Source organism: Aulonocara stuartgranti, assembly GCF_965226115.1.
Source record: "Aulonocara stuartgranti genome assembly, chromosome: 18".
In the NCBI taxonomy this organism is placed as follows: domain Eukaryota; kingdom Metazoa; phylum Chordata; class Actinopteri; order Cichliformes; family Cichlidae; genus Aulonocara; species Aulonocara stuartgranti.
In genome coordinates, this window is record NC_138954.1 from 13,436,966 (window position 1) to 13,464,596 (window position 27,631).

The 27,631-nt window shown below is 39.0% G+C and overlaps 3 protein-coding genes, 1 long non-coding RNA gene and 1 pseudogene across 5 annotated transcripts; 4 read left to right on the forward strand and 1 right to left on the reverse strand.

Moving 5' to 3' along the window:
• Positions 1-70: 70 nt before the first annotated feature.
• LOC309693395 (plexin domain-containing protein 2-like) lies at positions 71-8,817 on the reverse strand. The gene is made up of 14 exons (XM_082512538.1): positions 8,508-8,817; positions 6,304-6,530; positions 6,006-6,149; positions 5,728-5,797; positions 5,217-5,339; positions 4,951-5,069; positions 4,777-4,876; positions 4,580-4,675; positions 4,346-4,427; positions 3,387-3,447; positions 3,083-3,302; positions 2,246-2,281; positions 1,657-1,811; positions 71-707 (listed from the first exon to the last, which is right to left on the reverse strand). The coding sequence occupies exons 1-14, from the start codon at positions 8,596-8,598 to the stop codon at positions 492-494; spliced, it is 1,740 nt and encodes a 579-aa protein (XP_082368664.1). The 5' UTR covers positions 8,599-8,817; the 3' UTR covers positions 71-491.
• Positions 8,701-20,861, forward strand: LOC309693396 (chemokine XC receptor 1-like; annotated as a pseudogene). The gene is made up of 2 exons: positions 8,701-8,884; positions 19,786-20,861. The product of its transcript is annotated as a chemokine XC receptor 1-like (transcript).
• Positions 12,822-16,125, forward strand: LOC309693326. Its single transcript, XR_014272625.1, has 4 exons — positions 12,822-13,833; positions 14,537-14,654; positions 14,765-14,933; positions 15,445-16,125. It is a non-coding gene; the product is annotated as an uncharacterized lncRNA (long non-coding RNA).
• A 1,537-nt stretch (positions 20,862-22,398) lies between the features above and the next one.
• Positions 22,399-23,935, forward strand: LOC309694741 (uncharacterized protein; the record flags this gene model as incomplete). Its single annotated transcript, XM_082514951.1, has 5 exons — positions 22,399-22,504; positions 22,935-23,013; positions 23,212-23,308; positions 23,434-23,502; positions 23,655-23,935. Exons 2-5 carry the CDS (start codon positions 22,942-22,944, stop codon positions 23,933-23,935), a joined length of 519 nt encoding a protein of 172 aa, XP_082371077.1. The 5' UTR covers positions 22,399-22,504; positions 22,935-22,941.
• Positions 23,936-23,939: 4 nt separating this feature from the next.
• LOC309694742 (uncharacterized protein) lies at positions 23,940-27,499 on the forward strand (the record flags this gene model as incomplete). Its single annotated transcript, XM_082514952.1, has 11 exons — positions 23,940-24,117; positions 24,231-24,393; positions 24,489-24,582; positions 24,982-25,338; positions 25,434-25,551; positions 25,626-25,717; positions 25,820-25,934; positions 26,305-26,406; positions 26,608-26,775; positions 26,901-27,056; positions 27,291-27,499. Exons 2-11 carry the CDS (start codon positions 24,290-24,292, stop codon positions 27,497-27,499), a joined length of 1,515 nt encoding a protein of 504 aa, XP_082371078.1. The 5' UTR covers positions 23,940-24,117; positions 24,231-24,289.
• Positions 27,500-27,631: the final 132 nt, after the last annotated feature.

Below are 27,631 nucleotides of genomic sequence, written 5' to 3' on the forward strand. Positions count from 1 at the left end.
ATCCTGTTTTCCACCTCAGGTGGATGTGGGTGTAACGGTGAGGAATTTAGTCTGTAATTTTGAGATGAGGAAATGACACTCAAATATGACATTCCTCTTTGTGAAGGTGTGGGAAGGACAGCTGTGGAAAATAAAGGCCGTCTTTGAGAGGTGGTTTAAACCATTCAGCAGCATCATCTCGCGCTCTCTGTGGAGCTGTGGTAAAAATGAGCGGATGACCTGAGCAGCGTAAACTCATTATTTTGTCCTTTATGCTTCATAAAAGTGCTGTGGCTGGCCAAATGGATACAAACAGGAGGTAAAACTGGTGCATAAACATAATCGTAACACTTTCCTCATAGAGGTTTGGTGTTTTTGTGTTTCTGTGTACTCAGCTGTTGTCCTTAAAGTGCAACAGCTAAATACAAATAAACTGTAGCATCTGAAAAAGGAAGAAGACGTCCATCGAGAACCAGATCTTTCCCAAAGGATGGTGGGATTTGTAGTTTTGGTCAGGAGCTCTCTGAACTTAGGAAGCGCTCCCTCTGATCAGGAATGACGAATCCTTCTTTCTGTTCGCTCTCTCGTCTGTCGGAAATCACAAAACACTTTTTGGGATCGATGACCACGATGCTGTCTCGGTCCTGACCAGGAGCTTCCACCTCGGCGTAGGAAGGACGACCCGAGCCTCGCCTGAACTTTAGGATTGGCCAGTGGGTTGGGCGTCGCTGTGGGGTTGGTGGAGGGGTGGCACAATTAGCAGACAGTTCAAGGAAAAAAAACTATTAAAAATAGTGCCCATTCTATTATCCCCCCATTTCCTGCAGTCATTACAGTCCAACAACAAGCACTCATGAAGATCACATAAACATTCATCACATTTCACCTAAAGCAAACATAATGCTCCACTTTAGAAGTGTTCATTTCTGCCCATTTTTATCAGACTGACTTCTATTTAGATGTATTTAATGTATGTAAAGTCCATGTGTAGTCCATATTTCACTGAATATTATAACAACTGATGGAAGAATTTTTGGCTGAGCTCTCACAACAAATGTCGAGTAAAATAAGAGCCAAACAATAAAAAGTTAAAGTTCACTTCAAGTATTTTTCTCAATGGGAAATATTTCCACGTTGCTAAAACAGTTCATTTCAATTCAGTTCAATTTTGTTTATATAGCACCAAATAAAAGATATGTATTATTTAATTTTATATAATTACACTGTTTGGAATATGATTGCATGTTTTTGTACATGAGTGTAAAACATACTCAGTAATGTACTTGTAGGTTCAATAGGAAGTAAAAACAAGGTGACTCATTGGTGCTGATTCACTTCTCCAAACACACTGAAATAACTGATGAGTAACGTCTGCAAATGTCGAGCAATGTCTGGACATTAATTTAAAATCATGTTTTAAAGGGAAGTTTGAGTAACTAGTTTCATAGTAAATGTGAGTAGTTTCCTCCAAATTAAATCTAACCAAATGTTTACTGTGTTAGGTTTGCTTCTGATAATTTATTAAAATTCACTGTATTTCCAGTTTAATTTTAAAGAGGGGGGAATTAAAAGGATCTAGGAACTCGTGATTTTGCATAAATATAATGTTGGCAAGTGTAGGTTCAAATAAATTAAGCCGTACTACTAGTGCCCTTGGCTGATTTTAGGTTGACGCACCTCCATGAAGAAGAGGCTGGCGCTGGACGTGGGGTGGTTATACACGTAGATGTATGTAAAGATGGCTGCTGCCAGCAGGACCATCACTACGAGGACTCCCACCAGCAGACGCATCGGCGATGCCTCATAGGTGTCTGTGTTCTCCCCCTCTCCTGCTGTACACAGAGAGTGGTCAGATTCAGCTCATAGACTTAAATGTAAATGCTTCTGCAGTCACGTTAACTTTTCATTTTTCTCGACATAAAAAATTTACCAACTTTGAACAATATCAGGTTCATTAAGTTGCGACATTGTGTGAATTGGTGCTTTTTCACACGAAACCCAACAGGAGGCCTGCCTCAGACACAGTCTCACTATGGGGAAACACTGTGTTTGACTAAGGCGGAGGTACTGCTTGGGTAGAGCGCAGAGGAAGCAAGACTCAACACACACTCGCTGGATGTGAATTTGTTAAGGAAATTACATGCACTATTCTCACACGGGTGCAGTTTAACATCACACACTTTGGACTAAGGAGCTGGAAAGCAGAGACCGTTTCAGGTCCAATAGAACTGCACGAGGCACTTTCATTCGACTGTGAGTGACTTACGTGCATCACTGATGTGAAAAGCAGTCTCTGCACCATCTAGAAAAGAAAAAACAAAGACTTTTAAATGCACACAGTACATGACATGCTGTGACATGACTTTAAAAAATATTTTGGTTAAATTTCACAAGTGGCGGTTTCTGAGCAATCTGTAAACTTCATTTTCTCTTCCTAAGCTTTCACTTCAGTGGACTTGACTTAAAACGTAGTCTGCAGAAGAAAGAAAAAAGTGATAATCAACAAATTTTTTTGGGTTGAGTCGGATATTGAGTCTTTCTCACTCTGCTAGAGTGATGAACGTATATCACGCCATCCTTCAGCACACTGAGGACATCATGCAGTATTTAACATGGCGCTGTATATGCTCAGCTATGAGCTAACAGGGGGCTGGGAAATAGCTGGCCACTTGACCCCCACCCTGTCAGATGTTCCACAACACACCAAGCATGGATACTGTGCAACAACAACAAACATTCATTCATGGGGTCGTAATGATGGCTGCGCTGCAGAAGTGCACAAAGAGCGACAGAGTGATCTCAGATGATTCAGCATTCAAGATGATTTATTTTAATGTTAACAATCAAAAGGATTCCATTAAAGGCATCCACGCTCCTCTATGTTAGTAGAAACTGACATTTGTTTATAAGGCAAACAAAATAAAAGTGTAATCAAGGCAAAGAAATTATTTCAATTAGATTTCAAAACCGTTTTTTTTATTCTTATTGATTCTCTGATTAGAGTCAAGTGAAAACATGTGCATGAGGAGTGTGATCAGACAAGCAGTCACAACAAACTATGAGTACTATTAAAGCAGATAAAAAAGCTTTGTGAGTTTACCACCTGCAGATTTGTTGGTGGGACGCTGCGGATATGATTTTGTTTCTCTGCTGATGCTGCTGTGTGTTGAGGGAATGGTGAAAGTGGGAGTCTCGGGGGTGGAGGTCATGCCAGATGTCCTCTGCTGCCCTGCAGACACAGTAACTGGAGGGGTTCGGTGTCTCCCGTGATGTGATGTGGCATTTGTGACTTCATTCATCCGGGGACATCGCAGATTCTGCCTCTGGGAAACAAAAGTGTGTTCAGACTGACGCTAATGGTGCTAAGCTCTAATGTGGTCAATCTTTATGGAGAAAAGCAGAAGAACCTCCTCTGGACAGCCGAGGTCAACCCAGTCCTGCCGTTTACGATCAAAACCACTGGAACATCTGAGAAAGAATGAAATGACTGCTGTTACATTTTCACTCTGTGAGAGCACAACCCGCTTTATTCATGGAGATGAATGTTTCCAAAACCAGATTTAAGTTATCCACCTTAATGCTGGCAGCTGATGATTTATTTTTAAATTAAAATTAAAATGATTTATTGGAGATGTGGATAATAATCACAAAATATTTAAACCACCATGAGTGATGCTTAAAAACCTTTTTCATTGTCACAAATCACTAAATGTATTACAATTATTTATTTAAAAGATAAGTTTATTAGACTCTTCAGTGCTTGACAGGAGATTCGGCTGCATATTCCTGCTAACTGCAGTGAACTTTGTATATTCATCTCTTAAGGTCGCTAGGCCAGATTCGGGTAGTTGGGGTTGCTGACTATCCCGCAGGCTTCCTGTTGACTGTACTGTATGTGAATGACATGCGAATGACTCTGCGAGCCTGCTCTGTTTACTCACAGTGACAGGATATGAGACAGTCTCAGGAAGCACCGCCTATGAATCAAGTTTACTGAGTGTGAGTGAGTGAGCGTATCCCTGCACGCGCAACCGCAACTGACTGAGAGCTGAACTGAACAAACTTTGGGCAACAACAAAAAACTCTCATGGATAAACTGTGAGGTTGAATAGGCTGCATGTACAAAATACTTCAAATTCATTATTATTAAAATGAGAGATAATGCAGTTATTATATTTTCATATTTATCCAAAGTGAGAAATGCCTCAGTTTCACACTGGAAAAAAAAACTTACTGTAACTGCCTTCAACTAAAAATATTCTCTAATTTTAATGGATCCACATTAGACCATGAAACATTTTCTATTCCTAAAATAGTGGCAAAGTCACTGGTCTCTTTGATCTCTTTGACTGCTTTTCCACGTTACCTTCGTAGCTTACTGCACCAGCTGCAGTTAAAGCCAATCTGAGAAGTGACACATGGGCCACAGCTGGAGAACTGCAGACACGCTGAGAAGACAGACAAAGAGAGTGAGGAGGAAGAAACTGCTTTGCCTTCTGCAGATAAAACAGCATAATAGTAGAATATCCTGTAGCACAAAGATTATACATTCTTTGAATACTGACTGGTTCAAATGGTATTAAAAATAGGAATAACCTACTAGGGAGAGGAAGCATCTCCACCGCTATTAAACGGGAGATTTTGGACACTGGAATGTCGACTTTGTGATACTCATAGATGGTTCTCCGACGAACATCTGACGCATGTCGGATAGAAAATAAAGATGTCACATATAAGCTGCTAATAATTAAAGAAAGTATTTTGATGAAATTTTAACAGGACAAATTTTCAACTTACTGGGAATCTGCTCTAGCTCACGAAGCACCATAAACGCATCGGACAAGCCCACTTTGACAGGATGATTCTCAGAGCTGATGTCGCTGATGCTAATAGGAATCTGTGAGGTAAAAACTGCATGAATAAATTTACTTTGTTTTAAAAGATGGACACAAAAGAGAGAAGAAAAGCCACCTCTTTGTAGGCAAAGACAATCCGCCCGTCACTGTGCAGAACGGCCTGGAAGGTGAAAGCTCCCACGCTGATGTTGTCCTGGAGGTGAAGGTGGTTCCACTGAACCACCAATGCTGTGCCTAATGGATGGACATGGGCACACACAATACTGTAATGTTTTGTACGCATGTTTGCACGTTCCCTGCCAACCTTATGCAGCACATGTTAGGGCGTCTATTCAGTAAAAATATTTAGTCTAGTAAATAAATAAGATCAACAGTTCCCACCGTTATCGAAGTAAAACACAGATGAGTTTTTCGACAGGCTCGGGTCGAAATTCGCCATCAGAGGAGCGACGTACTGAGTGGCTGTGAGCATCCGATGGATTATGTCTCCAGTGTAAATAAAACCTGGTAGGAAAAGATGTGCAGCTGTTAGCATCAGTAACTTATTATACATTATAATCAGTTGACACTGACAGCTGTCATGTAAATTGCTTGTAGACACAGTCATTAATTTAACTTACGGTATGTACTTTGTTCCTGTCAATGCAACGGTCAGATCTTTGACTCACTAAAGCTCAGGCATTGATACTGCCCCAATAAAACTTCAAAATATGCAAGTAACAATTATTTATTACCATTTAATAAACTAATATATTTATTAAGTAGGTGGAATTCCAACTAACAAAAGTATGTTTATTCTTAGATTTGAAGAAGGTGATGGGATTTCCTGACACGTGCAGCTTTGGGCTCACAACCTCCACAGAAACAACACTGAGTGTAGTTAAAGACTCACCTCCAGTTGCAACTGTGATTTCTTTGAGTAAATGGCCGTAAAAAGGAAAGTCAAAGGAAAGATTCACTCTCTGGAAGCACAGAAACATAAAGCAGGAAATTAGGTAAAAGAAAGTTGTTGTTTTTTTGTCTTTATTTAGGAAGAAGATGAAACTATAAAACTAATATGAAAGGTGTACAAGACAGTCTGGACATCATACCTGGAAAATAAACCACTTCACCCCCCACAAATTTGAAATGTTCCTATTTTAGTTATTTCTTCACAGACTGATCTCTTACCTCAGCTTGTCGGTGAGTTCTGGGCAGGAAGCCACGGACCTTTTGCTGATCCGCCTCCATTTTACTGATGTTGACCCACAGCTCTTTACCAGCTGCATCTCCAGGAGCATAGATTTTAGATGTGTAGTAGACATTATTCATATCCTACAACAGCAGATATTTATTATATATGTTATTATATGTTCTTATCACATCTTTGCATGTACCCTTTTTTAAACACTAAATCAGTAGTACAGTAATATTTATATTACATTAACTCTATCTGCTGTTGAATGTCTTTGCAGCAGAATAACCTTACTACGATCTGTGTAGAATTACTGGGCTCATCCTCCATCATTACATTTGGATCTGACTCCTCTGACTGGTGTTGGTTTCTGTAGTGGCCTCGTTTATCTGCAGTCCTGTCAGGGGCCTCGGACCTGGGCCTAGATGCCCACCTCCGTTCTCTGGGCTGGTGGTTCACAGAGATTATATGTAACCTCTGCTCTGGAGGAGACGGCTCCTGCATGTTGGCAGGGTAGACTCCTAAGAAGTAACAGAGGAGAGCAAAGAAAATAGGTTGGTTAGATTAGAATTTTTAATGAGACAACAACAATGTAGCCAAATAAAAAAATTATGCATTTGTTGTATGAAGCATTTTATAGGGCTTTATATGTATCTTATCATAAATCAATTTATTATAAACCAGTGCTTTTAGTTCTGTCTTTTTGTTGTTTTTGTTGTTGTTTTGCTTTGTTTGGTTTTTTTTTTGCAATTTTCTCTTTTATTCTGATATAAAAAAAACTTTTAAAAATCTATACTTATAAAAGACAAAGGGGTTATAATCAAACATCATAACAAATCTAATTAAACATCTATTGACTGAAGAGTCCAGTGAACAGATTTAGTGGATTTAGCAGATGTAGTAGATAAAGCAAAATCTGACAATATAATATTCAGCAGATCACTAACTTACTGTAACTTGAGCGCTTACAAAAATACCAAACTGACAAAGTTTTAAATAAAATCGAAAATATTAAATGTACCTCTCAAATATGATCTCTTGAGGCTTTTCATTTACTTCTCTCCATTTTAAGGTACTGATTTGTTTTCCAAATCAGTAAACAAACAAACACATAATTTAAAATGAAAAATTTTGTTTTCTAATTACAATTTCGCTTTTCTAATTAACTCTGTAAAGTCTGATCTGATTGAACCTTCAAACAAATTTAAAAAAAGAAATGAAATGAGTATTAATTTGTATAACTTCTCTACATCCGTCATTTTTTCCAAATGTATTCCTAAAAAATGTGTTTGTGCAACGTATTAATTGTTTTCAATAACAACAAAAATTGACTGACAATGCTGAAAAACTCACAAAAACCTGTGTATCACAGTAGCCATTAAATAATTAAGAACATCAATTGTATTTTAACACGACGTGCTGTCATAAACTTTACATCCACAAAGTTTATAATATCAGTTTCTTATATGAACCCTTTCAGAAAGTTCTGGCTTTTCTTACGTCACTTCAGAGGGTGTGGTTTGTGTGCTAAATTGCATTATGTCGTATTGAGCACATTTCCAAGAACAAAATATGACTATTTTATTTAAGCATTTTTAACAGTAGCACAAACCAAATCCTGTAAAACAACACCTTGCCAAAAACAGTCTGTATGCTGTGAGGCTGCTGTATTAGAGTGCATCAGCTTTACTGAAACACCGCAAACTAAAAAGCTTAAACAGATTAAAAGATTATTTTAACAGCATTAAAATAATCTTTGATTATTAGATATTAAAGAGATTAGATATGGACAATACGATGTCTAAAACGTAAAGCAAACTCGCTCTTTTACATGTCCGGCTGGATGTAAACAGTTCCTCAGTGGGTGCCATGTGGCAAACATGTGGTCACTCTTCCCTTCCAGTGACAACAGTGTCCTAACTTTTCCTTTCACAGCGGACAGTGAAGGCATGATTCACATTCTTCACACCAGGAGCTCCAGGACCTGGCGTGTGAGGCCAGACATCAGTGGGTGATGTGTCCATGAATCTGTCACACGGTAACTGTCGGGGCTCAAAACACGCCACAGCAAATGCCAATAGGTGCTTCCACGCAAGATGTGTTAGATTTTCTTACAGACGTGAACTCTATTACACAAAGCAGCAGCAACAAAACAGCGTGGTTAAACATTTCATTAGTTTGCCGTCTTAAAATAATAAATAAATAAATCACTGCTTTCAAAGCAGGAGGTTAAATTTGTGATTTGGCACTAAAATAACTGAAAGGCCATCGGGCTGTCAGTACTATGGTAAGAAATATGGACACTGTAAGCATATTCAGAAAAGGTTACACTTCATGACAGCCAACCCATTATTAGCCTAATGACAACAAATAAATGTTAAAAAGGAAAAAGTGATTTAAAAATTGTCTAAATAAAATTAATAATATAATTAACACTTAATTCACGATGTGGGTCTGTGCTTTTTGTAGCTGGTGTCAATTACATTTTTATGACTCACCGTAGGCAGATTTTAGCCTCATGAAGCTGATTTCAAGCTGGAGAACAAAGACCAGACATCTGACGAGATAAACCGTCTTTGTCGTCGCCATCCTTCCTGTAGCTCCAGTTTCTGAGCGCAGAGAAACTCATTAATTATCCCGAACAGATTCTTCACTCTTTCACTGATGGCAGTTATCTATTTAAAAAGACAAATGCAGTCCAGTGTTTTGAAGAGAAAAGAAAGGAGAAAAAAAAGCAGACGAAGCAAAGTTAGATATTTATGTATCCTCATGTGATGTTGATGTCCAACTCCATCGGTGTTCATCATCAGCAAGCCTTCTCTGCATCAGTTCAGTCTGCAACAAAGTCAAACGCTGCAGGAAACGTTGCATTCAGGCACTGTCGTATTGATCAGCATCTTCAACGTCATTTCATTGATTTAATTTAATTTCTTTTTTATTTGTCTGAATTTTATTTGAATAAATCAAAATTTTTTTGAAAAAGAATCTGTGCATCTCAACCAGTATACTGCATTGGCCTAAGGTACTGACAGAAAACTTGGGCTTAGGCTACTAACTATATCATTCCTGTGACTGTTTTAACCTGTGATGTGCACAGTGCACAATTCTGCAATTACAATGTTTGACAAATACATAAAAATCCATGCATGCATGAGTATTATAAGGTAACCAAAAGCACCAAAATTAAGACTAAAGTGTCCCACATCATAATCGTCTTGCAGATATAAAGAGCAAAAGAAATCACACACACTGCCAGGATGTATCTTAACTCAATCATACACTCAAATTTCTAACTGTTAGAAGACGTTATGAGAGTTTGCTCTTTTTTCACCTGCACCTACATTCACATTAATAACAACCTGAGTATCCTCTGTCTATCTCACTCTTCTATCCAAAGAATGTTGAATGCAAAAACCTGCACCTACAAATGGAGAGATGCCAAACTGTGTTTCTGGTAACAGTGACATTACAGATCTATCTTATCTTAATCTGCATTGAAGTTTCACGATTACGGGGAACAAGTGAATGCACCAGGTCATCCACGCAGCTCCAACCTTTCCCGTTGGATGGCGCACGATTGTGCAACTGAGAAAAGGACAAAGCAACCCACTCGTGGGACTAGTATGAGTTATGCATTTATTTGAGTATGCTGATTCATTACCGCTTATTTCACTAATAATATGCCACATATTAGAACAAACAAAATGCCTAAATTTCTGTGATATTACAGGTTGAATATTTAGATAAAATCAGAATGTAATGACATACAAATCTCATAAGTCCATATCTTTTCAGAAACCTAAAGAAGATATAAAATATATTGAATGTTTGATTTTCCACATCCGTGGAAGTGATTTGAACTTGTGGAAATGTGGAATTGATTTGAATACCTGAAAACAATGATTTTGATGTGTGAGACAATACTTTTTTCAATATTTTGCAACGGTCTATGAACACAGTTCATCGCACCATCCATAAATGCAGGTTATCATGTTTTAGTTTTAGAGTAACATGCTCACAATGACTATGTTAAAATGTGTATTGCATCTATTACAGCACACAATGAGTCCTACTGAACTGGCCTGCATGCTTGCGGTCCAAACTTGGGACTGTCCAAAGTGGAAACATTGAATGAAATGAAAAATACAACACAGAAGACCCAGGACTGTTGAACAAGTAGCAGGAGGAGGAGTCAGCGGCCTGGTCAGGGTCTGGGATGCTGGGCCTCCCTGCTGCTGTAGGACCAGGGGCGGTCTGCTTGTCTTCACCACAGGGCCAAGGGCAACATCTCCTGGGTCTGGGGGTGGATTGCCCCTCTGGGGGTGATGGTACCTGGACCTGGGGGTATAGAGTATGTTTGGGGAGTGTGAGTGTGTCTACAGTGTTCATTTCTGTTTGTCTCCACATTGGGCGAATGCTGACTATTTGTATATGTGTGCATGAGGGTGGGAATGCATGTTTGTGTCTGCATGCACATAGGTGTATACACGGTGCTCACAGACTTACGTGCTGCTCAGTAACATTCAATATTGATTATTTACTGTTACTTATACTTATCTAGGTTGTTGCTGTGGTCTCCCTACTCTGTTGTTCTGTTTTTGCTTGTTTTCCTTCCCCCCGTTCCAGTAGATGATCCAGCAGATTTTTAGTGTCTTTTCTCACCGTCCCTCTCACCTCTGTTTTTCTTTCCTTCTTGTTTTCTTGAACTTCTCTTGTCTATGTCTTTCCCTTTCCTATCCCCCAGTCATGTCTGTTCCATTTGTAGTAACTCTAAAGTTTAAATAAATAAATAAATAACAATAATAAAGATAAATCAAGTGGACCAGTATGACAAAGCCATAACAATCCACTTGGAAAAATAAATCCATTGGGCTTTTTTGTTGGTCTTCAGAAAATAATTCTGATTGCTACAGTGCCGAACAGGACAGGCAACAAGAAAGCCTACAGTTGATTTTTGGCCTGTCTTGACTATCTTCCTATAATCAGCTAAGTCTTATCTTGTTCCCTCCCTGGATCTATAGTGGTTGTGAGGGTAGTCAACTAAAAAAATTGCACTCTTTACATTCTCCAGTTTTCAACCTTCATTTCTCAACACATGGTAGTTGGGAGTTATTTTAGTTCAACATTAAATTAATTTTGAAAGGAACATTAAGCTTAACAGTTCATTATTTTCTTCATTTCTTTTATATATTCATAAATGTCATGGGAAAAACACTTAAATATGCAACAACAAAAAAAAGAGAGAGAAAATTCTTACTAAACTGCATAGCAACTGAAAAGAAAACTTCTTTATTTAGAACAGACAAAAAGAACTGACTTTCATAGAACACAGCGTAACATTTCAAAAGCACACAGATTAAATTTAGAGTGTAATAGTCTCACCCGATGACATTGTAAAACATGGAAATGCATGTCTGACGGTGTTCCAGTAGAGGCAGCATTACTGTGGTATTTAAATTCATCACCGAGAAATGTGCTGGCTTCCTCAAAATGCATTGCTTACCTCACGCCACATAGCCACTAATTCAACATACAGTAAAGCTACAATGTTTGTTGTTTGTGTTCATAATGGTTTCATTTTAGGAAAAACAGGCCATTGCTATTATTTTTTGTCATCAAGGTTGGTTCTGTTTAAATAAAGAAAATGACCCTGCATGATAAGTTCAGAGACAGGGTATCAGATGAAACAGTCCTGGTAGCCATAATGTCTAGGGAGAATTTAGCTTCACTTCATATCGGCATTGTGGCACTGAATGTTTTCTCTGTCTAAACTTCTAGAGGTTGGTAATGTAGGAATATTGTAATATTTTACTTATTTACATGGTTTTCTTTGCTAAACTGTGCTAGACCAGAAATGGAAAAAAATCTGCTACTCTTTTTTTAAATGAGGAAAAACAACACCGCAACAACTCAGCTCAGCACTGAACTTTGAGTAAAGGGTATGAACACCCCCCTAAAATGTGCTGGATACATAACCTAGTTTGGAATAGTTTATTTTATAAGTTTCTAAGTATTGATTTAAAAATGGCTGTAGGTGCCACGTTATTACAGATTTTTTTGTTGTTGTTGTATATAGCTTCTCTAACTTAGGAATAAAGCATACCTATACTCTCTGAATGAAGCCCAGCTGTAACATTAAATATTATATACTGATACTGATTTAATGAAGCAGAAAATGTGTAAATGTTCTTATGTTTCTAATCTGCTGCTATATAATATTAATGTATTGCCCACAAACGAAAGTGATTTTGATGTTTCCTTTATAGATTTAAACTTTAATGCTTAAATGTATTCAGAGTTTCAGAGCACAGATTGTCTGACAAATAGAAAGCAGCACAGATAGCACAAATAGTGTTGAAAGTATTAGCTTGAATTGTTTATTTTAGTCTTATTTGTAGCCAAGTTGCATTTTGCTGTCATATTTTTTTTTAATGATGATGATGATGTCTCCAGTTTGGAATAGGTAGCGCTCATGAGGATAATTTTGTGCAGAAGAAGAGTCACATGATCCACAAAGTGCCCCTTTTTGTGAGTGAGTGTAACCGGTGTGTTTCTGGGTTGTGTGTGATCCTGACGATAAAAGGTAAAAGAAAGAAAGACCTCCAAATAAATAGCTTGCCCACTCCAGCTCCTCTCCCACAGGGGAATTGTAGAAAAGGGCTGGCATTTATTTTTTACATTAAACATAAAGTATGAATTTACACGAAACATATTTGACATAAGATTAAAAAAACAACAACACGAAATCCGACATACCTGACAATAAAAGGTAAAAGAAAGAAAGACCTCCAAATAAATAGCTTGCCCACTCCAGCTCCTACACTGTAAAAAAGGGCAGTGAAATTGACATAAAAACCATGTAAAACCCCTACAGAAATGTATAGTAAACCCCAAAACACAACTTTCCTGTTTCGATCACAGTGAATTATTGTAAACCTTTAAACAGAATGTTCCTGTTATATTTACAACATGAATGTGTGATTATAATCAAATTTATTGGTTAAAACTACAAATACTGTGAATAAAAACAGTGAAACACCGTAATACTCATAACCAAACAATCATGTTAATTTGACATGCAAATACTGTAAAAATCACAGTTTTAGTCAGTTTTTCTTAAAAACACATGACGTATATGTAAGTCACTTTACAACTGCATGGATGTACTGGGCCTACTTTTAACATGATTCATGAAATGATGCAAAGTCATGGATTGGACTAATAAAAATGTTTTCACAGAAGATGTCATTGTGAACCTGAGAGGTTGCCTCTCCATTTATAGGCTATATAAAAATATACAATTAAAATTGTTTACATCATGTTTTTTTCTTAAATCATTTGCAGCCTATTGTAGGGTAACCAATAAGAAATTATTATTTAACGACTAAGTAATGCTTCTGTCATAATGCTTGTATTCTTTATGTTTCTTTTAATTGCAATGTGATACTTAGACTAGAATACTTTTTTGGGTTAGGTCAGCAATGTCTCATTATTAAAGGCTAAACAAACTTACAGTGCCTCCCATAGGATCTCTATGGTGCCTCATCTCCACAGAGCTGTAAGCTACTTCAGGCCACTCACAGTTGCACTGAGCGCGCCTAATTTTGAATGTGCATCTGAAGCTCGTCTCTGATTGGATAATGACGTGAGGGCGGGAGGAGAAGAGCGCCTAGTTCACGACTATAGCTAACGAGCCAGCACGAGAGAGAAGACGGGAGAAGAAAACATCGAACTTTCAGCAACTACGTTGTTAGGACAAATTACAAACATACGATTTCAAGTGTTTTTTGAGGATCTGTGTTTGTTCGTCAGAAAGTCTGCACGGTAAGTTCAATATCTTGGCGACGTTTTTTCGAGATAAAAGCACCAGTTGATATTTAGACCAAGGCTCATAACCTAGCGCTAGCATGCTAGTTCAGCTGAAAAGCACAGGCAAACTTTAGAAATACTAAAAATGATCATCTGCGTCTTTTGTAAAAAGGTATTGGTCACATTAAGAGGCTATGTACTACATTGCAGAGTGCATAAGAATGAGCCTTGTTGTATTTTTAAATGTGTTGGCGCCAATTGCAGCCAAACATTCACCACGTACTCTGCTTTCAAGGGGCATTTTTATCTTGTGCACAATGCACCTGCACTTCAAGCTACTCCTAAAGCTCTTGTTGCAGATTTAAAATGTGCAGTTTCATTATGTGCCCGCCATTTTCAAACAGTGAAAGAGCTAGTGTCTCACTTAAATGATCATATTGCAGGGGGCAGGTCTGTGTCATGTCCAGTAAGTGGTTGTAAGCATATGTTTACAAAAAAGTCATCATTTACTTCTCACATGTGTAGGAAGCATAAAGCTTGTTCCCCAGATGGTATTGATGACATGTACAAGGAATCTCGTCCTCAGCCCCCAAATGACAGTACAGAATATTCAGAAAACACACATGAAACCATGGCATCTGCTAGTTCAGCCAGTGATATGCCAGAGAAGGATAGTCATTCTTATCTCAGAAACATGTGTCTCTTTTACCTTAAACAGCTACTCAGCTACTTTGAAGAGAAGGAGGAGTCCATGCTTCTCTGTGTTGAAGATACATGTCTGGCAGATGAGGTACAACTGGAGCAAGTGCCTCTGACACCCACTATTATCATGTGTGGTAAGTCTGTTTCATATCTCTCTCTCTTTTTTTTTTTAAGTGCATTTTTTATAGAATGTCATGTGACTGCCATGTTTATTGATATAACCTGTTAAATAATTTCTTCACAGGACAGTCCTGCTATTCCTCAAGAAGATACATGCTGAGTGTTGATCGGCACCTCGTCAGCACAAACATATCCTCCTTCATTTCTGCACTGTGCCTCATGTTCGGGAGCTACTACAATTTCAACATCCATTATCCATCTGAGCTGGCTTCCACTTTAGAGTTTCTTCAGAGGTGAACAAATATGGCTTTGTTATTTCTTATAACTGAGACTCTGGGATCTGGAGTCTGGCTTTGATGTGGTTCGAGTCTAGGTCTGGCTCTGAGTCTCGGTCGGCTTTGGAGCCGGTTTCAGTTGTTTTTTCTGTTTTTTGTTGTTGTTGTTTTTGTTTGTTTGGTTTTTTTAAATACATTAACAGTCTGAATCCGGGTCCAAGCCTGGCCGAGACTCAGGGCTAGACCAAGCGTCAACTGACGTCTGACTACCTATAACCTTTGCTTTGGATTTTAACAATGCTAAAGTGTGACATATCACTGCAGAAGACACTCGTGAAGGGTGCCAATACTTTTGACCATGCATTGTTCACTTCCCCACAGCATTTTGGTTATACTTTGTCTTGAACGTGGTCATGGCCATGACTGTATATATATGTATATACTTAATTTTTACTTACTTTGTATGTGTATTTTAACTGATCAATTATAAAAATGCTTAATAAACTTTTATATGATTGTTATTCTACAGGTGTTTCTTCTCCATAAACCCAGAAAAAGGAACCAAAGTAGAGAACAAAAACTCAAAGCGTCGTCTCAGTGTGAACCCTCGAGTCCTCACCCTGATTTAGGATCTCGCCGACCACGAGTGGCGCTAAGCCTAAATCTTGACTCTCTGTGGACTGTTAGTTTTACTTTGTTAATTTTGTTCCACAATGTGTACTGGAACCTTTTACTGGTCGAATGCATGAAGCCAATTCATGAAGATGTTCTTTCTTTGTAGGAATGTTCTTTATTTACATAAGAAAAGAAAAAAAACAACATGCTGCTACTGCAGTGTTTCTAGACCACATGTGTAGGTTTGTTTCACCACGTGGTTTTGCTGATGTTTTCTGACCAGGGCCATGGTTGTGGTGACAGCAGGGTGCGTGTTGCGTTGCACGGTGATTATGATCATTTTTGGCACAATATGTGTTTTTTGTTTTAAAGTCTTAACAGGTTATTTAACTTTTTCTGGTGGAGGGTCTAACAAATGCTTGTTTCATGAACATGGTTCTTGCTTTGCAGGAATGTTCCACAGGTTTTATAGCCTATATTTTGATTGAATTGTGTAGTTGCTGTGTGCCTTGCATATTGTGTTAGTTGGAAAAATGGATCCATTTGCTGTCATTTTGCTAATGTGGCTGCAAAATAAATTTCCCAAAAGTGATATTTTCCTCTCTTGTGTTTTCTCATGTGTATTTTTGCATGTTTGGGTGTAAGCGTAGCAGTAAGAAATTTGCTGGGTTATGGTTAAAATTTTACATTAAAACATAATATTCAGCATAGATTTTATGTATAATTTACAGAGCAGCTCCATTTAATATGCACAGTTTCACCGTAGTTCTACCATTTTAAATTAGTTCTTTGTACGATATTTCCCTGTTAATTTTGCAGTTTATGGATCCACAAAAAGTCCCTGGTAACCCCAGCTGCCAGGGTTTTCCTGTAAAAACAGCACGTTTTTTTTTACAGTGTATAACCAAATACAAACAGCGGGGAAGAGGGTTAGCTCAACCCACCACAACTTCCAAGCTAGCAAGAATTATCTATTCATGCTAGCATTCACGTTTCCTAGAACACATGTGTGGCACACACATACTACACATTTATAGCATCTAACAAAAAACAGGCATAATGATGACAATAATTGAACTAAAATTGCAATCAGAAACATCTGGGTGGCTAAATTATAGCCACCCAGATGGCTAAATTATATGTGTGTTTTACAGTTTTGGTAAGAAATGACACCCACCTCTCCCACAGGGGAATTATAGAAAAGGGGAGAGGCAAAAGGGGTACATTTAGGGTTGCCAACCGTCCCTTAAAATACGGAATCGTCCCGTATTTACAAACAAAAGTACACGTCCCGTATTGAGCTAATAAGGGACGCACTTTGTCCCATAATACAGTGAGAATCAAAAGTAGTCTATAAATGTTAATGGAATTAACGCTTTGTATGAAAACATAATTCCCAGCCCCTCTCCTGCTTTGTGACCAATGAGCTGACAGCACATTTATGACAATTCGAGTTTAACAATTCAGATTACTGCTCATCTCATTGGTCGAGGAAAGGTCGCTTACAGAGAAAATACCGGAAGACAACAGATGACCACAACAAGAAGCATGGCCAACAGGGAAACAAACGCCGACACTGCGGTGCAAGTCTCGGATGACAGTACACCTAATGCTGGGCAGACACTGTGCGATTTTTTCAGTCGCGATATTCAGCTCCTGCTCAAACTGCACGATTGACTCACAGGGGTTAGAAGTTGGTAGGTCACGTGCAGGGTCTCACACTATACCGCCCGATGCTCTGATGCCTGACCTGAGTGCTCACACTGTGTCTCCATAAAATGAAGGTTATAACAGAAAATCTGTCGCTCGCTCTCTCTGTCTTTCACTCACACAGACACACCACCACCATCAACTTTGCTAAATTGCTAATGAAAAACACTGATCAGGCAGCTGTGATTGAGCAGCAGTGTAAATCCAACTATTTTCACGGTTGTTGTGGTCATGATAATTTTTGTGATGCCACATCGAAAAGGCTCGGATGAGCTTTCCAAAGTTCTACAAGTTGTGCCTCCATCACTTGTGTCCAGATCACACGCTGCACAGCCGTGCTGCTCCGTCTTTTTCACCGACGTTTACGTGTTTGCGCGCGAGCAGTGTGAGCGCCTGTGGCGACACCCTCACGAGCGATTGATAATCGGGAGCTGGTCGTGAGGTGTTAATCACTTCTCGTTACCCCACGTATACTACACGATGCACGATGAAGGCCAAAATCGGTCCGATCACTCAAAAATCGGCTCAAAATGGGCCTAAAACCGCACAGTGTAAGCCCAGCATTAGAGCAGCAATGTGTGTTCCCCTCAGAGAAAGGGAAGAATGGGAAAAGGAAAACACCTGGCTGGAAAAAGTTAATATGGGCATGTGCAGTGAATATCAGCGCTATGTGGCCAGAAGTGTGATAATATAACTTATTTTGTGTAATAAACAACTGCAAGGATAGATGATTACAACAAATTGATGACTAATACATAAAAGTAATACATAGATGAATAATGATGATGAGTTAAGATGCGTAATCATGGGAACAAGCGGGTTTACAAACAGGAGCAGCTGATTAGCATTAGAAAAGCTGAAATAATACCTCAACTGAAGCCAATTGTACTAAATGCACTAAATGTGCACTGTTACAAGAATATTTTTCTTTCTATTGTTTTCTATTATTTTAAGTTAAGCAGGACAGAGTTCTTTTAAAGAAAGATTTACTTATATTCTCAAAAGTTAAGCATGACAGGCTTCTGTTTAAGAAAGAGACCTGTTTTATTGTGTTAATGTTGTCATTTTGAGCTAAAAATAAATGGCTAAATGATCATTTGTTTCACATGTGTTCATATCACAAAGAATAGAATATGCATCTACTTAAATCAACTTCAAGTCAAATGGTTAAAAAAATAATTTCACACACAAAAAAAGAGCTAGAAAATTCACCACACTGGGAAGGGTGAAGACAACTGGGTCGCCCGGCCCTGGCCACGAGGTGTCCCTTATTTATTTTTCAGGGAGTTGGCAACCCTAGGTACACTGTATTTATAGGGTTGCACCAAAGAAGAAGAACAATGAGGAGGGGCCCTAACTGATAATGAACATAACTACAGGCTTGGAGGTCCTAACAGTCAGGTATTAATAACACGTTTTGTGTAATTATAACAAGATGTGATTTATGACCCTGTTACATTTGCACAGAATCACAAGTAGAAAGTCTAACAGAAAAGGCTGATATGCATCCATACCTGTTATCTCTGACGGGTATCTGTTCATCTCTCTTTTAGGTTTTGTTAAGGCAGCTAACTAAAAGAAAGGCTGGCTTTGTTGAACTTTCTTCGTGTTGCCCCTCAAGTGTTTTTTTGACTTTGTTATTCTTAAGCGCCATTAAGCTACAATAAAGGTCAACATTTGCTTATCTCAAGTTTGACTGTGCAGACTTCCTTTGGATTCAAATGCATTTGTTTTTGCTGACTCAATAACCCCCAATGACTTGCTTTATGTGTTATTCGTAGGTCTAATAGATTAACATCAGAACAAGGTGTCATACAATTGTGCTTAAACACATTTCATTTGAAATGGTCCATTTTGAGAGTCAGGTCAACACTGTCTGACTTTCATTCCTTTTACTTAAATTTACATTATATTTTTCTTGACTAATGTTGAAGGCATAACACATAAATAAGATATCCTGATATCCTGGAGAAATATTTAAAGATCTTAAAATATGAAATGTTTGTGCACTGAAGTTTAATACTGGCTACGCATGGTTTGCCTTACAAATAGTACAACACAACAACATTAAAAAAAATGAAACAAAAAGCAAAATACAAACTGGAGCTTTCAAAATGATAACCTTTAAAGTTTCAACACAGCTCTTGTCAGATTTTATAGGTTATATTATTTTCTGATGTCTGGTACGACTGATGCAGGATGCTTGTAGACAGTTATTTGTCAGTAAAAAGTATGACAAACAATGTTAAAAAAAAAAGTGTGCTTTCCTTTAAGGCAGTGCTCTGACTAACTTAAAAAGAGGAACTATAAGTTTACTTAAGAACATCAAAACCTTTCCAGCACAGGAAATTGATGGCTGATGCTTGGGGTAAGTTGATCAGTATTTGCTGTGCCTCTTCTCCTAATTTGGTGCTTTATTACTCTCTGTGTTTTACAGATCATACAAAAACTAAAATATAAAAAAAGAAATTCCCATAAAGAAAATTGCTTAGTTAATGTGTTTAATTACATTTTAAAAATCTAGTTTTGTGTTTGTGTTTTATAGAAACTTGACAATGGAAAGCAACTACACAACTGAAGAAGAACATTATCTATGTGAGGTTAACTTTCCAACCTTTACTGGCACTTTGTTCATATTGATCTTCATCATCAGTGTCATAGGCAACGGTCTCCTCTTATGTGTCCTTTTCATCTACGAGAACCTGAAAAGTATCACAAATATTTTCATCCTGAACCTGGTCTGCTCTGATTTGATCTTCACCATCACACTTCCATTCTGGGCTGTTGATTATCTACACCACTGGGTCTTTGGAGACCTTTCCTGCAAATTCATAACTGCTGCATTCTTTGTTGGTCTGTACAGCAGTGTCATTCTGCTGACTGCGATGACAGTGGATCGTTTCATTACTGTGGTGCTGCACAACCAGCTGAACAAACTAGATAGAAAGAAGTACGCAATTGGTGCTTGTGTAGCTGCCTGGGTCATCAGCATCTCTGCATCCCTGAGGGAAGCTGTGATCACAAAGGTGGGAAACTGGGAGAATTATACCTATTGTGAGACATCTGAAGACAACCTCGGGCAACACCTCCAAGTGTCGCTGCTATTCTTCCTCCCATTTGCCATTGTTATTTTCTGCTATTCTGCCATCCTCAAGAAGGTTTTACAAGCTTTAAACAGAAAGAAGCACAGGACTGTAGCTGTGCTGTTGTGTATTGTTGCAGCATTTTTCATTTGCTGGGGGCCATACCATATTATGTTTTTAATCAATTCTCTCTATACACCCAAAGGTTGTAAAACACAGGAACGGTTGGCTATCACGTCTCGTATTTGTGAAATGCTTGCCTATTCTCATTGCTGCATGAACCCTCTGCTGTATATGATCTCACAGAAGTTGCGAAAGCATCTGTTGAATCTTTTGCACTGTGAAAATGTGTGCAGGAAGAACAGGGAGAGAGACACTGGCCGGAACACAACTATTAGCCAGAAAGTTGTTTTCACAGAACAAAGTACTGCTGTCAACGAGGACCTGCATGACTATCCATTAAACAATCTGTCTTAAATTTACATATTGATTTAATTTGTAAATGCTTTTACATAATATCTATTTTTCAGTTTTTCATTGAGCCAGCTAAGAAAACAACAACAACATATGTGCATTTCACTGCATTCCTTTGCATTCACACTGTTTTGTGTAAAAAAAATAAACTGTTGCTGAAGTTCAGTGAAGCCGTTTTCACTTCTCTCTTCTAACAAAATTCTGTATAATGCCATGGCAGGCCGAACTGACAAAAAATGCACTGACAGCACTACTTTATGGTGTCACTACTGTGAAGTGTAAGGGCCAGATTTGGCCAGTGGTAAATTTTGAAATGATGCACTCCCAGCAATGTGCCAATGTGAGAAGAGTGTTATACTAACAATGGACATTTTTTAAACACATATTTCTGTCACGGTCCGGGGCAGCGGCCGTGTGAAGAGTGGAAAGGAGGACTCAAATGCAGCACTTACTCAGATGTGAAGGCGATTTATTGACAATATCAAACATAAAGTGGAGATGGCAAAACAGAACTAAGGATGAACTAAACTGGGTGAAACTACACAAAGGAGTGGCAAACCTGAACATGAAGGGAGAACAGCAGGGAGAGCACGCAGGGGATTTCACAGGGTATGAACACAGACGACGCGACGAGGAGCAGAGGAAATCACACACTATAAATACACAAAGAGACACTGGGAAAGCACACACAGGTGGGGGAAACAGCTGGACCTGATTAACCTGACGAGACAGGGGAACACTAACACCAGGGACCAACAGAGGGAGCACAAACCCAGAACCCAGTGTCTAAAATCCCAAACACAAACCATCCCAAAACAGCCATGAATAATAATGAAAGTAATAACAATAAAGAACATAAACATAAAGTCACTGAGTCATGGTCGCAGGACCATGACAATTTCTTTCAATAATGATCAATGATAGTCTGAGTGACTAATAAAACAGTGTGTGCAGGTTTTACACGTGTTTCTCTTCAAAAATGCCATTACAATTTAGGAAAATCAACATGTTTTTGATATCAGGAAAACTGATCCTATTAATAACTGCTGTGGGTTGTGTGTGCATAAATCCCAACCCGTTCTCACTCCCGACGCGTAAAATAATGACGATTTGTCACGTCCCTTAACTTCTCATGTTGACGCCTAAGGTACCCTTCCACGTTTTTATGTGACGCTGTGGGTTGTCAATTCATTCCAATATGAACCCGCTCGCGGCGATCAGAGACGCTTCGAGCAGAGGCTCCAGCCATCCAGTTACTCCAATAATAACCCCGGCACGGCGAAACATGACGCCGTGAAGCACAATCTAACTGGAGAACCGGGGACCCTCTCCGCGAACGGGTTTTTCTCCCTAATTTAATGCTTTCTTTTAATGACATCGTTAACATTTCTCAACAAAAACACGAAAGTATCACTGATAATTCAACAATAAAATCGCTTCATGTTGTGGCCATCACACAGTGTTTTCCAAACTGATTCACGATCTGAAAGTGCGCAGATTTAACGTACATAATCCTTTGTTAGGTTTATTATTTTCATTTCACACGTAAAACACATTTATAGATTCATTCACCACTCCTGTTAGTTTTGGACGCGCTCGGCTCCAGCCAATCAGACGCAACCTGTGTAAGCAAAGGCTGATGGGAGAACGGAGAGACCCATTTATAAGAATAAGAAAATGAGGCGGAACTGATTGATTCTAATGCAGGTATGTAAAAAATACATATATTTAAAGTAATACCTTGATGTGTGTTTCAAAGTTTGTTTTTTCATAAACGCTTCAAACAAACAGAGGTGACTGATCTCGGAAACGGTGTAATGTATTTAAAAATGGCTACAGCTACCGTCAGCATGCTTGCTAAGTAACGACTACACGTGTCTACTGCAGCATTAGCCATTTAATCCAACGATGATGGATTAAATCTATTACAAACGTTAAAGGACTTGTGTGCTGCAAAATACCCTCACATGGTGCGTAAAGCAGTTTTTGCGCTAAGAGTTCTGCTAGCTCTTTACAAACTGATGATGCTAACGTTAATTGCTAACATTAACCGGAGCGCCAAGACTGAAAATCATTTGAATTGCGTTAGTTATGTGTTTATGTCACTGAGTTCTGCAAAAATCTCTTTCCTCTTTAGCTTGCAAATGAGTGATTCAGAGGATCCCGAGCTGGAGGAAGAGCTTCAGGCTGCTGACGAACTCCTTCAAGATATGCAGGTAACATTTTTAGTGGAAACAGTTGTTAAAGAGGGAACACGCTTGTCTAATATTTTGTACGGAGTAAACGTTATGTTATTTGAATTTTTTTTTAAGTTTATGTCAAATTAAGTTGGTTAACTTAAGATGTTTGATAATCTTTGCTTTAATCATAGACTGTATTTTAGGTGTTCCCTTTTTTCCTTGTTAATTGCGTAGAATGATGCACAGAGTGAACCTCAGCCAAGACCAGTGCGCTGGAAAAAACGTGACAGACAGGGAGCTTTTATTCCTCAAAGACCATCAACCAGTCGAAGTACTAGTTGCATGCCACGTGGTCAGTGTTCACACAACCATTGATTTTATCTCACAACTTATTTTCACCAAAGAATTTCAGTAAGTAAATATTCTTCATTCCCCCCCCCCCCCCCCCCCCCCCAGTGTCCAGAGAGCAGCATCAATGTCCACGTGAAGAACCTAGTTATGTTGCCAGTGTCAACCCAACAAAAGGTACTTTACCTTCTTGTATATATTGTGATTTCTGTTTACTTTTATATTTGTTGTTATAGTTGAGTTATGCAGGGCTTTTGTGGAGTCCTAAGAAACATACTGCCTAGAGTGTTTTTCAGAGTTTCTTCCTTTCTTTATTTTTTTTCTGTTAGTGTGTGGAACTGAGGTGCTTCGTCAGGAGCTCCTTCAGTTGTTGGAGGATGGAGAAGAGGACGCAGCCATGACTTGTGAGACGTCGTCTGAGTCAGCTGCTACTCACTGGGCGATCAGAAATATGGTGTCCTCGCAAAAGTGGAAAGAGGCCAGGCCTTGTCTTATAGACAATATGTTAGCTACTCTGGATCCACAGTCACACCGTGTGTGTCAGTGTGGCAAACAAGTAGTTGTGAGGTGTCTGGACTGCCTGCCTGCCTCTTCCATTCCTTTGGCCTAATGTGGTCCCCCTCAGTTAAGGACATCCTGGGTAGTGGATATTGGCCTGGCACCTTAAATTTCTGCACCCTGTTTTCAATGGATGTCTTTCAGTCTTTCTATGACATTAAGAAGGCTGCATCAGGGATGTCACTTAAGGCATTTGTCAAAATGCTGGATGAACGAACAGCCCATTTTGGAAGGGTGAGTTTCTAAATTTGCTAAGTTTAAGGAAATTGTGCAAATCAATGTTTATGATGACTGTCCTTGAATATTCTGTTGTATGTCCTCTATGTAAAACAATGGCCGAATATCAGCTGATGCCTTCAGTAAAAGTTTCTTGGAGTGGAGTGCTGTAAAGTTTGAGGTGGACAGGATGTGCAAGGAGCCATGCTTTAGCTGCCCTGCCTGCACTCCAGACATGCTTGCCGTCTCAGTTGATGGAAACCGCAAGCTTTATCGCTTTCAGTCTAATGCAAGGTATGTTATGCATTGTGTACATAAGTCAAATATGGATTTGTAGAAAAATGTATTTTAATGTTTCTTTTCAAACAACTGTCACTGTGTTCGTTCAGCACTTCAGAGCAGGGGAACTTTGAAGGTGTCTTCATTGAAAAAGATGAGGAAGTTGCTGAGTTTGTGAAATACATCCAGAGACACACAAATCATGTAAGATACACATATATATATTAGTGCTGTTAGCGTTACTCTTGTTAAAATGACGTTAATGCCGTAACCATATACACATACGTGTGTGTGTGTGTGTGTGTGTGTGTGTGTGTGGACATATATGGATGGGTCGATATTTTTTTTTATTTTTCTCTTGGTGTTGTCGTAATACTATTTACTTTACTTTATCTTAATGTTTACTTAATTTTGTCACCATGTGTATTTAAAAAAAACAACATGATTTTTATTTTGTGTTATCAGTGCTGTCCTGGGGAGATCTGAGGTCTTGTGTGACTCGAGGCTAATTCAGCTAATTGTTATGCATTTGTTTTAAAAAGTTTGTCCCTGATAGGGCTTAATCATGTCATATCTTTTATGTTAAAATCTTTGAGTGTATAGGTCCCGGGGAAAGGGTTGTGCGGATCTTCATCTTGGACTGCAGCAAAGGAGTCGTCCAAAAAGTCCACTGGGAAGTTGGATGAGGAGGGCATGGAAATAGCTGTTTGTCGCCACGGAGTCCTCTTAGCTGCATTGAACATGTTTCGAGGGGAGATCTTTGCTTACCCCCTTTTTCTCCAGAGGAAGTTGGCAGCTAGCATCCCAGGACATATTACGTTCCTTTGCTCCGATGTGGCCTGTAAATATTTCCCCTATTTAACCAAGGTGGCTCAGCAGTGCCCTGAGCTGAGGAACCTCTTGTCAATGCGTCCTTTTCTCTCCGTCATGCATGCAAAGGCTCACACTTGGAAATGCGAGGTATACTGCAGCTTGTAGTTTTGGATTAGTTTGAGACATTTTGTTATAAGGTTGAATGAATTCAGCAGTCATGTATTGTGACCTCCTTTCTATAGATCAAATGGGGAGGTGCGTTTCAGGATGGGGCCGGTTCAACAGTTGGAGAAGAGGTGGAACAAGTAAACAGTTTCCTGTCTAGGGCGGCCATCACAACGAAGTACATGTCTAAAGCAGGTATGTGTCCGTGTCTGAGATTCCACTCAGTCTCCTGCTCATTAATTCTAATTTGTATACTAACTGAAATGCAGGGCGAACAGACATGCTGACCCTCCTGGCTTTGGGGTGGAACAAAAGGAAAGTGGAACAACTGGGCCGCACTTTGAGCCAGCGATATCTAAAGGTCATTTTTTTCAACACCCATTTTAATGTGTGTGGTAATGGGGGGAAAACACCAGTACTCTTTTAATGTCAATATGAATGACATTTATGAATGCATTCTTAGATCATAAGGATCCTTAGAGAACAAGTGGAGAGCCTGAATGCGACCAGAAATGAGCTGGGTGTGGATGACGACACACTGCAGCAATGGGTGGCCGATGTGCAGAAATGGGCTGAAGGTGAGTCTCAATATAATGCACTCATGTATAACAATAGGACCCACCATGGCCTCATTAAAGAACTTAGAGTTAAGATCTTTCTGACAGTGTCAACAAACAATGAAAAATAAGCCTTGTAAAAGCAAATTTATGGCAGAGTTGTTGCGTTTCATCAAATTGGATAGAACCTGGGTTGAAATGATGTCGTACTAGTTGTTTTTATAAACCTGAACACCAACATACTTGTTATCTCATGATTATCATGAGATAGCAGCACATGAAGGCTCCAGATGTCTTATAATGAATGTCATCAAGTCAGTGATTACAGAGTCCACTGTAGTTTGGTGACTGTTACGCATCCTGTATTCTGATTAATATTCCTCTCACTTAGAAAGTGATCTAACTGATGGCAGCCTTGGAGCGTTGCAGGCACGAATAGAGGAGCTTGTCGTCATCATCAGAGTGCGAACACAAAGTCTTTACAGACAAAATGGTACGTCCCAGTTTCTTTGAAACGGACCGTTTGATGCTCAGTTTGTACAGCTTGTGCAGCTACTTTGTAAACAGAATCAAATCAGATCCAGGTTTGTTTAAGCTGGATGTGATTTGTTCTAGCAAACAAATTGATGAGTGTAGATTAAAATGAAACTATATACATTATGTGAAGGTGTGAATTTTTTATGATTATTTACAGATAGCAACAAGAGGCGACACAGAATTCGCAAGGTCATCTTAGTTGAGAAGAAACGCTTGGCGGCTGCTGTTGACGACTACAACAAGCTCGCTGAACCAACAAAGCAAATCGTATCCAGTGATGCCCTCATGCAGACCGATATTTGGCCCTGGCAGAGGACAAGTGAACGTAAGCTCTTGATTTATAAATATCCTTTTTCAACAAGCTCCCAGTATCTGAGCAGTAGTTGAATGTTTTGTTCTTGAATCATAATATGCTGCTATGTTTTCCCATCTGATGTTGTTAAACTGTAGCTGCTGCTGACCTCCGGACAAAGAGAAAGGTCTTTGAGAAGGTGATGGCTGTGAGGCGCCTGAGAGAGGAGGAGATGATCCTTTGCAGGGAGATGCGGCATCACTGGACAGTGTTGCGAATGCGTTCTGTGGTGTTGGGGACAATCTCCTCAGACTGTAAGCACTTTATTTATTTATTAATTTTTTGATGAATCGATTGAAAATAAGAGCAGATGCTAAAGTCTTACTGGATCTTTTACCTATATCTAGATTGCTAGCTAACACTGCCTTCTCCCTTTTAAAAAAATGTTTAATTATAGCATCCTAATTCCTTGTGTTTATGAGGTGATGTTTTTTTGTTGTTTGTTTTTTTTACTTTTCTCATATTTATTTGTTTTGTTCTTTTTACAGCCTCCTTTGTTGGCATGTCGGAGGATGCACAGAAGGGACTCTGTAGCCTGGTTTTAAAAAAACAAAGTGAACTGAAAGCTGAAATGCTCAAAGTAAAGGACGTGTACAAGAGAATCCTCAGCCACCAACCACTCCTGGAAATGGACTCGGAGGAGGACATTCCAGACGATGCCACTGAGAGTGATTTGAGCACTTCTGATGAAGACTGATTGTGTCATCATTGATGTTATGTTTGGTAAAATAAAAAGTTAATCACATCTCTGTTCAATGTGATTTTTCAACAGACATTTTACATTTTGAGAAGAAAAATGGAATTTCCTTGGTGCAGTTGTTTACCCTGA